Below are 12,801 nucleotides of genomic sequence, written 5' to 3'. Positions count from 1 at the left end.
GCGAAAGACTCGCGGTATGTTGACATTTCAAGACGGGTGCCTCGAATAAGCTTTATGCGGCAGTACACGATGAAGAGATGACAAGAAGATAAGTTATCTCTCAGATAACCACCCCGAGCGCCGAATTCCACTGTTGATCGAGCTAGTGGTGTCACGTTTGTTTGCAGCATCATGATCTATTTTATAAATCGATATGAATCTATTCAGACAAAATATCGAGAGTATCTCATTGATGTTTATATTCTAAGCGTCTCGATTAGCTAATATTCTTGTTGAAATGCCGAAAAAAATATATTTTTCTTAAACTAATCACTATAAACTAATTTCTTGATATGTTTAAGAAAAAATAAATAAAACAAATTTAAAAAAATACGAATAATAATCTTGAAATGCTCTTCAACATGTGCATAAATGCCCGGAAGACAAATCTGGAAGTCTTTTTCTTCTGAAACGTCGCAGGGAATGCTGCTTCCTATTCGCACAATCCAATTGGTCGATGATTACCGAGAGGCAGAACGGAAAACGCGCGACGTCGCGAGGTATTCTTTAACGTACAGGTGCACGTCCGAAGCTTTCTATCTTCGATAATCGTCCGGGTGACACAGGAAGACATCAATGGGCCCCGTTGGCATATGGAGAAACGAACGTTTAAATTGAGTCCGAGGAAGCAAACGCTTCCTTCTAACATGCGTGAAAGCAGAAAGCGGCGCATTCTCGAGAGACAATCGCTCATTAAGCGCTGCGATCGGGAACTCGAAACAATACAAAATCGCGCAATCGTGTGATTTCGAAAAAAATGAATAATGTAAATGACGTAAGATACCAATCGGAAAGAAAGTAAAATGGCTTTTCCATACCTTCTGATAAGTAGCGTTAATAGCTTCCAAAGCTTTCAGCTTCTCGATTTCATCCGCTGATTCTTTTTCCGATGTAGACGGCTTTTTGGTCGGTGTCGTAGCCGGTTCCACCGGCGTGAATCCCAGATCCACATCTTGCTTCCAAAGAACCTCTATGAGGTCCATATCCTGAAATCGAGAATACACGTCCTATTATTGTGCAAGTTTAACACTTATTTAATTGTTTTCCCTTTCCTGGTGCAAAGCTTGAATAATCGATATATAATGCAATTATATATTTAATATTTCACAGTATTTTGATTAAATATGTAGTTTTTTTGAAACAAAATAGATCTATTACAACATACTTTCCTCTTTTCATTATCTACTTACACAAACAAAAGAGAATATATGCGGGTTTCACTTTAAATGCAAATCAAATACACGATGCGAACATACGGGTAGAAGTTTCGTCTCGATTGGATATTTAATATTTTGCTATTAATCTTACCTTTAATCTCGAAAACGATATTAAAGAAAATTATATTTACAACTGTTTCTGTGTATTTATTTGATTAAAAAGAGCAGATGATACTTTGAAAAAATGTAAAGTGTGTGTAATAGACATTAAATACTTTTACGGAAGAGTCACAGGAGTCAATTTTGAAATTAATTTTATTCGTTAACGTGCATGTTTGATTCGTTATTTAATTTTACAATGCGTTTACGATTAAAATATAATAAAAATTTTGCGCCAAGTAATCATAATATCGCTACCATCCTTCTAAAAGTCGAACGATTAATGTTCCGATGCTTCCACAACGGAGCGCCCTGCGCGCGCGGCGCTTTCGTTTATGTTTATTTTATATAAGTTAATAACATCTGGCCTCGATCGCCGTTCAGGCCCAGTCTCGATCTCCGAGATTCATTTTTGTTGCGTCTCGGATGTCCCTCGCAGGGAGTCCCATCGACGAGTGTGTACAAAAGTGCATGATTAATGATGGTCGAGTATCGATGCATCTCGAAATGGAGGAGATCGAAGAAAGGACCCGGGAGAAGGGACCAATCACATGACGGGGCACAATCCTCGGGGCAGCTGCCCCATGGGTTTTAATCGAGCCAATTTCGCCGAGTTCGTACTTTGAGCCTCGTTAACCAATCTACGGATTTTCCTCGCCAATCTAAAACCCTCGGCGAACTCGCGGCATTACATTGAAATGATTAACATGTTCAGAGGCAGGCCGATCTATGTATCCAGTTTGTATAAGTACCGTGGGAAAAAATCGTTGGCCTTAAAAATATTAGCTGCAATATTTTTAGCAATAACGCAAGCGTCAGACTATTTCTATATATTTCTTTTTTTTTTTTAAGAAAAAAAAAGTGAATCTTTTTAAGTCGTATGATAAAAAATATTTTTTGTATCACAAATACAAATATTATAATGTGTAATTAGGAGTAACATTCTAATGTAATGTTAATTCATTATGCTTTAATTATTTGTTTTCATTCTTATTCCTGATATAGCATTTAAGATACCATCATTTATATCTATTATTGAGCCCAAAATTTGTAGCCAAAAATTTGAGTTGCAATTTAGTATAAACAATAATCGCACCTCGAAAATGTACTAGTATTGCCTTTCGTGCTCCTTGCTTACTCATCGTTCGCTGTTTCCCCCATTTACCGATAAACCGGCGCCGAAGCGTAACGCTCGCTCGGAACCGCCATGTTTACGGATTAAGTGACTAGCGGGACGTATACGCGCGGGCTCTACGTCTTCGGCCGAACGCGCGGCAGCTAAGCTTTTTTCGCGGTACTTCCGCGTCAATTATTGTTCGCGGACGCGTGTTTAGGACCCAGGTATTCCTATTGTATTCATCACTCGTTATACACGGTACTTGATGGGCGTTCTCGGACGTGGTACCGTATCACGGTTACGCCGATACTTGAAACTGTAGCAATAGCTTTCGCTTCGTCAGCGACATGCACGCGGGTTAAAACGGCTCGATTCTCGTCCGAAGCACCGCGGCGAGGCAGGAAACCACCACCGCTGTATTCATACGACAAGCACGTAAGTGCGACATGTACGTCGTCCACGAGGAAGAAGCCGCGGCGGCTCTCGTAACGTGGACTCTTGTTAAAAACGTTACGAGAAGGGACATGGAACGAGGCTCTTCGCGTAAGGCCTGAATAGACAATTGAATCAGGAAGCGATTAGATTTGATTCGTTCGCGCTGGACAAGCGTAGCAACTCGATCGCGGCCTGTTTAGTGCCCCGGAATAGTCCCTTCATTATTCAGGAGCGTTTTTCCTATATCCTTTTACCGAGGCTTCTCTCGATGAAGGGATAATGCATCTTGAGAGAGACATAGGGAAGACCATGACGTTTTTCACGGATCATTAAAAATACAGCACGTAAATGTATTCTTCTTTGCCGAGGATTTTTCAATTCATTGAAAATATTTTCTATAGTTTGCCCTCGTACATCTGCTTTGTATCTCGTATATACCTGTGAAAATAACGCGATAGAACGAGCGAGAAGGCGCGATTTTCTCGATCGCGAAATATATCACCCCCCCATCGAATCCTCCATTACCGCACGCCCGCGTTCCTAATTAATCAGCGACTACGTTTGTCGACGTGGCCCCGGTTCGGGCGAAGACAAAGGGACCGCGGCGCCATTAATCTCTCGGTATCGTTATCGGCGATCGCGAATTTGCGCACACAGGCCCGCGGCCGCGGCCGCGTAGGGACGTAACGGATACGATTCCGTGGCACGGCGCGGCGCCGCGCTCACGCGCGGGCGTAGCTTTTGTAAATTACTTCGCTGACCGTGTAATTCGACGCGGCAGAGAATCGAGAAAGGGGAGACCATCATCAGGCGGTGGCCGGTGGGAGAGGCGCACCACGGCGTGGGTGTGCGTGTGATGTCGGCCATATTGGAGAGACACAGCGGGATATCCGCCGCGCCCACAGTTGGGCTCCGCTCCGCGATGCCGAGGCCCCAAGACGAGCCGAGGAGCGAGTCGCCTTTCTCGCTCGGCCCACGGTTTTATACGGCGCAGCGCCGTGCCGTGCACGCCGCGCGATGCACGCGGTGTGCTGGCACGCACACGCTCGATGCCAGCCCCCCTCCCCCCCCTCCCCGTTACAACGACGCCCTCGATTTCTATTCGATTTACATCGGCGGCCCCTGGAGCCCCGAAAAAAAGTCCCTCGCGCCCGCGACCGATCGAAACGATCTCCGACCACGGCCGATTATTGTACGGCTCCGTGCTTCTCTCTGCGGGCGAAAATATATTCAATTTACATTCCAAATAAAAGAGGCTACGATGAACACCGATGAATATAAGAAGCAATAGTTGTCACGTACGTGTCTTTGCTAGATTAAAAATTTCACGATATTATCACGCGGATCCGTAAACACAGTTCAAAAATCTAAATAGCTTTCTCTCTTCTCTCTCTCTCTCTCTCTCTCTCTCTCAATAATTATGTAATTTCTAAGAATAGAACATACTGCTCGATCGAAAATGATTGATATCTTGAAATTCCGAGGGTATAAACGGTGCCGGTAAAATGATTCGATCAGAGAAACCTGGTGAGACCGAGCCGGCGCAAAACGACGACGCAAAGGCAGAAGAGATGTATCTGAGGATCAGTAATTACACGAGGTGGGCTCGTGTAATGGTCGACCACCGTTTATCTAGCATCGCCCGTCTCTCCGATTGAATCGGATGTGTCGCGGATAGGTTTCGCGAAACCGCGATGGCGAAACGGCTTCGATACACCGAGCACCAAACGTATCTCCGCGAGTTATCTCGGAAAAAGCGATTGTTTTTGTGTCCGGCCATAACAGGTGCAACGCTCCCGTTATTTCCGCGATTCTCACCGCAAAGACGAATCTACGCCCGCAGCTATCGCTGCACGTAATCGTGTAATTACAGTCGGGCATCGATATACGTTCGATTCTCTATAACTGTAAATGTTATTGCAAAGTCCAAAAAGACCAAATCCGTCTTCTTGTTTTCAACTTCGGGCGAACAATAAGTAGAGCTTGGCAGTGATCCCGCGGTGATCGTATTACCTCAGAGACCATTGTAATTAAAGCAAAATGAGTTGTCAAAATAAAGATAATTAGGTGTGTCCGGAAACACGATCCATTCGGTTGCGGTATTTGGCTAGTTGTCGTACCGCACGATGGTTAGAAACGATCGTAAAAAGTATCGCCATGGAATTGGCGTAATGAGAGACACAATGGTCCACATCTGCGCAGATGACTCTTGACTGTGTTTTCTTCGTCAAGTAAAACCCACTGTCGTCGAAACATGACAATGCAGCTTTCTAGTTTTCGTGCGAGTCGATGCACTTGTCCTAATTCACGGCTACTCTCCTAAAACCATTCAAGCGACTCGTATTGACGTTGATTTTTTTTTAATTGTCCGTCAATTGTCCAACTTAGCTTCTCCTACTTTTCGTTTATTTCGCCAAATTATTACATTTATATAGGAAAAGTGCATAACTATTAATTAATTACAATTACGTACTTAAAAGCTGCAACCTCTGAAAATAAAAAAAATTTAATTCTTGAATAAAAAAAAGATTTAAAATGATAATATTTAACTCTTCTGTATACATGTATAAAAACACATTTTAATAAATTTTTCATTTATTAAAATTTTATAAAAAAGAAAATAAAGATCTAATATTGCAAAAAAATACAGCTAACTTTATGAAAGCTTGTAAATAGTACCACACACACACATACATGGGGATGAGATCTCTACAAACTAATCTCATTATCCTTAACGTTATTTTAATCTGACAGTTGTATATTAAACCTTTGGGAATATCACGCTGTTCGTCAACGGTAAATCTGTCAATGTATCTGCCTATAAACGATAAATAGATCTAATGGTGATTCTACCGTTAGAATGAACAGGTATTATATCCGCAATTTTCACACTTTTATTCTTTTGTTCGCAACGAATTGACAAACCGACACATTGTTATCTTTGTTATAGGCAAAGAATATTTTCATATATTTGTTTTCCGTATACATATATAAAAATACAATAATTGTTGTTTATGTTACTTGATATTATTCTGTAATTGTTTATAATATTACTTATATTAAAAACACATGTGTGTAAAATAAAAAAATTCAATATCAATTATATTAAGTAATTTATTGAAAGAAATTGTAATCGATTAGTGTATTTATTGTATATTATTCATATTATAAATACAATCCGTTTTCATAAAATTCAGTGAAATGGTTTTCCCACATAGGCTTTAAATTTCTTGAAAAACACAAATATTATTCCCTTTCATTCTTCTTCTCCCGCCTTCCAAAAAAGAAAAATTTTTGTTGTAAGTTTTTTTGTAAAACTTAACAAAAGATTTCCTGAAAAGCAAAAAATCACGAACGATAAATCATATATGATATTCATTATATACTTTCATATTTTACAAAGAACTTTAAACACTTGGAGATAGGAATTCTATTTTAATAGATCTATACACCTATTGAATATTAGAGATTATCGCTTAAAAGAATATTGACCTTAGACCGGGGTATTCATAGTCCGTTTTTATATTTAAGATCGTCTTAAGTACAATCTTAAAATATCATAGATCAATCACGTACAGAGTCGTATTAACATCGTAAGACATTACTTGAGACGGTCTTGAAATAAGAATTTATTATGAATGTCAGCTTTAGAGAAATTGTTACTCTCTCTCTTTCTCTCTCTCTCTCTCTTTTGTCATTTCTGTAGGGAAACTCGTTAGCAAAGTCATTATGAAACAAAATTTTATAGTATACGTTAAAAAAGTTGGCAAAGATCAAACAGATGTTCAATTCAAATGAAAAATTCTTGACCTGAAGCTTACTATTATTTGTGTAAAAATTTTTTTAATAATATGTAAACACTAAATATAAAGATTTTTCTCACACATTTCGTCGAAATAACTTGACTTAAAATTTTTCGCACTAACAATTCCTTTATGCTAAATTTTTTAATTCTATTTTTATTTCAAAACATGTAGTACAATATTTAGCATTTCTATTTTAATTTTGAAGTAAGAAAATCAGACAATGTTTCTACATTAATGAGAATGTAGTCTCAATCGAATTAAGAACAAAATGATTGAGCCTCGTCTTTTAAACTACAAAGTTTTCCCTCTAACACGATGCGTCATATCGAGAGAGTAGGCGTAAAGGAATAAAACATTAATTTCCTGGTTTTAATTAGTGCGTTGTGCATGCAGCCGCACAGTAATGGCGGCCGAGCCTTCGGTCAAGGCGGGGATAAAGAGGGAGGCGAGGCTAAAGGGGAATTTGATTAATGATCCTGTGGGATCTGGGACGGGAGGAGAGGGAGAAAGCGTATCCTAGGGGACGCCTGTCTTGCTTCGAAGCAACGATCGGTCTACAAAACGTAACTCAAATATATAGACAATATTTTCGGACGTAAAAGCATAATTGATGCGCGATATATTGCTTTTTTATTTTACGATTATTAAAAGATAAGAGCATAGCTTTTAGCCATTATTGATATTGAAAATTAAAAATAAAAGGTAGATAAGATAAGAATAATAATCTTCATACAAATCTAATTTGATGAAATTCAAAGGATATAATTATATCCAATGTAATGTTACAATCGAGCTAATGTAATGTAATGAGCAAACAAACAAAAAAAAAAAAAAAAAAAAACACAAAAAGAACGGAGATTTCATTACGGCTGAAGTCTTCTGAAGCAAGGGTGAAACGTAACGTCAGTCATCAGGGAACCCTCGAGAGACTTTACCGAAAGGGGTTAACTCCAGAGGTACGCGGGAGGAGTCATAATCCACTTTCTTTAGCGATCAATGTTACGTCTCACATCGCAATGGCGACGGTTATTTTTGGAGACGTGTAGGCAAATATTTATTTAATCGAATTGTCATGAGTTCTAATCAATATACATAACATAAGAAAACAATTTTTCAATACTTCTTTCAAATAAAAAAGAATCCAAACGCACTCTAAAACAAAACAGAGAAAAATTAAATAAGAATATATATTTTTTCGTAATCAACCGATGAACCGATCATTTGAACAAAAATCCAAGATTCTTTCATTTTTCATAATAATATCCTTTCACTTTTTGTCTAATAATCATTCACGCATGTAGAGATTATTCCCTACCATTAAATCGCAAAAAATACTAATTGCATGGATTGATTAAAATTCTAATGACAAGACCGGTTACACAACTTACTATACAACAAATAAGTATTATGACTTTACTAAACCGTTTCCTGTCTATGATTTTGATATCAAAATGATCTTGTAATTATAAGTCAAAGTAAATTATGCGGCCGCAATCAGTTTTGAAGAAATCATTGTAATTTGTCATAGAAATTTCATTAAATTTTTATGGTTTAAATATCACTAGTGCACGGTAAACTCATTATCGCAGAGCCTTAAGCGAACTTAACGAATAAGAAATTGCAGCCTAGACTGCATCGCGACTATGGCGCTCGCGTGAGTACTGAAATGCGATCATTTGCATCATAATCAAGAGCCACGTCGGAGCCACGTTATTTTCTTCTTTCGCGCGAAACGGAAAAAAAGAAACAAACGCTTGCGAACGTAAGATCGTAAGAGCGGTAAGGCGGGTAAGACGAGTGGGGAGAAGAGGGGTAACATGAAAAATAGTTCCGGCGCTATCGGTGCAGCCAAAGCACCCCCCTATCTCGTGTCCCATCGACGTATCATCAATGTAATTCGTATAATGTATCCACGCAACTCCGACCGACAGGGGAGTCCGGCAGGATTGCGGAGGAAGAAAGGGGGAAAGGGGGATAGGGAATTGCGGAGGGAGAGATGTATTTATGTTGTGGGATATATCGCAGAGGTACCAGTCGGTAAGAGGGAAAAGGGGGAGGAGATGGAAAGGGGAGGGGGGCGGTGCGTGTACAAAGGGAACGCCGACGGTGCCCTCACGATCGTTCACCCCGACAGGGGCGTATATTCTCCCTCCTCAACCCCGGAGCGGCGATCTCCGCGATGCCAAGCCCATGTATTTTGCATTTGCCACTTTTTACGCGTTACTCCAAAAAGAGACTGCAGCCCTCGTGTCGCAACTCCGAACACACGTGTCAGCTACGATTTTCGGTGAGACATGAATCCGAAGAAAAAGTAAAACTTGAAAAATTTGTTATATATAAAAGAAAACAAAGATAAGATCGAAAGCGCAGAGATAAGAAAGTTATAAAATTATTATATAAAAGAAACTGAAACAGAGATAAGATCCTATATAGATAGAAAACAGCATTAGTGTTTTTATTAAAAGCAAAATACGGTGTGTGGCCTTTTAAAAAATGACTGTGCATATGCGCGAAAAGGGAATATATCTTTGAAAAACTTTAGCTCGTTTTACGATATCTAAATTTATCAGTATTTTGTGAACAAAAAGCTTCAACAATGCTGATCATTTGTTATCTTATAATGACGCACGATGTAAAAATAATCTACTATATTTCTATGTATCGATACGTAATCGATATCATGAAGTACGAAAGATATTTCTTTTGCACACGTAACAAATAAAGAAACATGTAGTAATCTGCATGATAAAGTCGGGAAAGTAATAAACACGACTTCTCATTAACCCAAATTGGAAAAGTGCTATTTGTCAAAGTTATATTAAGACAAATAGTCTTTTTGGGGATTAATGAAGATACAATTAAGTACGTAAATTCTTTACGCACTTAATTCTTACGTCTCGTATACACAATAACAATGCATTACCCATTATAAAATGTTGCACAATGCTCCTTATCATGCTGTCAGACGAGGATAGCATTTTCACGCACTGTTAGATAATAACCTGCTGTATGTTGTATCACTTGCACTATCCTAGCTCATTAATTTATGTATACGATCCATTCAGACGAAATAAAAAAAATTTCTGCTAACGTTTTCAGAATATAATTAGCAAGAAAATGCCTACACGAGGTATAACCACCTGTCAGTAATGAGATTTTTTTCAGTTTGTAACAATGTAGCGGATTGTTTATATGTTAATTATTACACGGAAGTACACGTTAAGTACTACACGGAAAAAATAAGTCAGTTGTAACAACTAGAAATTTTCAGTTGGCTTAGTTCAGTTGAAGTAACATGAAGCTTATCTGCATTAACTGTAATATGTTGTTCACATTAACAAATGCTTTCGGTTGGAAAAACCGAAAATTTATGTTATTAATATGCTTACCACAACAGAAGATTCAATTATCACAGAAAAAATAACTCGGCTATAGCAATCAGAATTTTCAATTAGTTCAGTTCGGTTGCAGTAACATAAATTTTATATTTGCATTAATTGAAATACTGTTTTCATCAACAAATACTTTCAATTAGAGGAACCAAAAATTTCTTTTATTTATCTGTCATTTGAGATAACCGAAAACAATTATCTTAGCAATGTACCACAAAAATATTTTTGTTGCTGCAACCGAATTTTCCTCTGGTTCCCAGGGAACAGAAAATTTCGGTTGTCACAACCATAATTCTGTCGGACCAAAGAAATATTTTTTTCCGTTTTAATAAATCTTCCTTTCTGCTTTTAAAAGTAATCAAGCACTTTTTTCGCCATTATTTTAGGTTAAATATTAATCAAAAATTAAGAAAAAACTTATTTCTTTAAAAATATAATATCGATTATTACTTTTTAATCTATATTTTTTTTAACAAAAAATGATATTTATAAGAAATCAATTTATTATAAATCATACAATTTAAAAAATGTCAATTGTCACAAAAGTAAACGTCAAATTTTATGACTGTCTATATCCAAGTATTTATAAAATAATAGCACTCTCACATATATAAATAGCGTAAAATATACTGATTCGCCGTATTATCGCTCCGTAAGGGTCAAGCATGTCCCTTTGCCTTCCGCTAAAGTCGAGAAGAAAAACAGGATTTGAGGCTAATCAAAACAAAACGAAAAATGCTCAGCCTAGAGCAGAGACTAGTTTGAAGATCATTTATCATACTCATATTCTTTTCAAAAGAGATCTTTCGTTTTACTAGAGAAAAATTCTTATCGTCATCCCTGAGCTTTTCCTGTGCGCGTGCCTTATCTGCCATACGCGGCATAAACCAAAGAAAGTGCGGAACCAATCTCGGTCACCGTCGCAAGAACATGAACCAAACCATTTTCTTTTTGTACGCCCGTCTCTTTCGTTCCACTATGACCATTAAATCAACATGCTCCTTTATTTAGTTTCTCTTCGCGCGTTGTACGTATATTCGTTTTCCATAACTGATAATTAACAGTATCGTGATGCGAATCGACTTGTTTATTCGTAAATCGATGGGTGTAGTCATCGAGAAAATCGCCAGAAATTTTACAGTGGAAAATTGAAGATTGATATGGGATTGCGTGCGTTTCGTTTTTTCGTTCGCGTGTAGATGTTTATAGCTGTTTTCAAGTTAAGACTATGAACGACGACACATGACGACGGAGCACGCTTTGCCTACCAGTTTAATAGCATAATAAACATAAATAAAATCACTAAATTACATCGGAAGAACGCGAGTTTGCAGGCAAGAAACCACGTATCGAACTGCACTACAGTAGAATTACAATGCAATTTTTGCGAATATATTTACGGTTTGGCGAAGTGAAAAAAGCTTTAAACGCCTCCGAGCGTGTCTCATAAATGGCATCAATTAAACGCGTTACTAACACGTCTTCCTCATTCCGAGTACCGTCTGATAATCTGTTGAAGATGTGACGCGTTTGATCCAGATAAAAAGAGCACGTTAGACCAGACTATCTATTCCAAATTGTTTAATCTTACGGTAATAACTGCTACACTCTCGATGCAAGGAAAATATGCAAATTTTTTATCGCGAACGGCAGATTCGACGGTATAAAGACCGAAGAAAAATGGCGTCTGGCTAAGCCGATGATGGAGATGGGCCCTGAATTTTTTCGAGATACCGCGCGATTGGTTCGAACCTTGTAATTACGCTCAGAAGAAAACCGGTCTTGTGCCTGGCGATTTCACGATGAACGCCTTCGCTCAGGTACAGCCGCCATTAATGCAAATAAGATCCTAAAAGACGCGATCGGAACTAATCACTGGATTTAACCTTGAAAATTTTTTCCCTGCAAGTAGTAATCGTTAAAGTTTATTCGTTGGTTGTGCTTCTCGCGGTCAGAACACTCTCTGTAATTTTCATTTTCAATACTTATAAATATTAACAATAAAAATGCGGTACATATTATTCTCAACTCCATGCTACAAATTTCCTCTTTTACCGAACGACTATAGTTACACTATAGTTATACGATATTTCAGATTCCTCGGTTTACAAAGTTTTTCAGAAAATATTCGTGGTTATAAAGTCGGCAGAGCAGATGGCAAGGTCTTTCGACCAACTGCGCGCCACGATTTCTGTGAGAATCGTTCGTACATAGAGCCGCAGTCCATGCGATGCGCGTTCATATGGAGAAAATGCAATTCACGATGTAATCTCCAGGGAACGGGCATCGATCACACAGCGATCTTCCTCGACGTCAAAATATTTTCAAAGACAGTCCGCACGACGGGAGCCTAGAAATCGTTCGATCCAACAGAAATCGCCACAGACTCTATCTCCCCGAAATGGTCCGCGGGAAAAATTAAAGAAAGCCTTTCTCGAGGGAGATATTCTTCGTGCCTACATGCAATTCGACATGGATTTCTAGATAAACTAGGAAAATCCGTGCTACCGACATTTTCAATGCTGCTGCCGCATTAAAATTTTAAATGTTCCTTTTAAAATGACAAAAAAAAAACTACAATTAAAGAAAGCTGCAATAAATTTGATCGATTAAATGAATTTGAGATAAAATATTACGCGCATAATTTTTTTATGATTATATGGTCGGTCCAATTGTTCAGTAATAATGTACGAATC

The 12,801-nt window shown here is 38.2% G+C and overlaps 1 protein-coding gene across 5 annotated transcripts in view; it reads right to left on the bottom strand.

Moving 5' to 3' along the window:
* The window catches only part of LOC105840092 (segmentation protein cap'n'collar), a 105,795-nt gene that overhangs the window by 69,237 nt on the left and 23,757 nt on the right, over positions 1-12,801 (bottom strand). For all 5 annotated transcript variants that reach the window (XM_036294428.1, XM_036294422.1, XM_036294435.1 and 2 more), the window contains exon 2: positions 858-1,025. In XM_036294428.1, the coding sequence (XP_036150321.1) occupies positions 858-1,025 (168 nt within the window). The remainder of the gene's footprint in view (positions 1-857; positions 1,026-12,801) is intronic.

The sequence above is a fragment of the Monomorium pharaonis genome, chromosome 1 (genome assembly GCF_013373865.1).
Source record: "Monomorium pharaonis isolate MP-MQ-018 chromosome 1, ASM1337386v2, whole genome shotgun sequence".
In the NCBI taxonomy this organism is placed as follows: Eukaryota; Metazoa; Arthropoda; class Insecta; order Hymenoptera; family Formicidae; genus Monomorium; species Monomorium pharaonis.
Note: the sequence above shows the minus strand (reverse complement) of the source record. Positions and strands in the feature narration are given on the sequence as shown.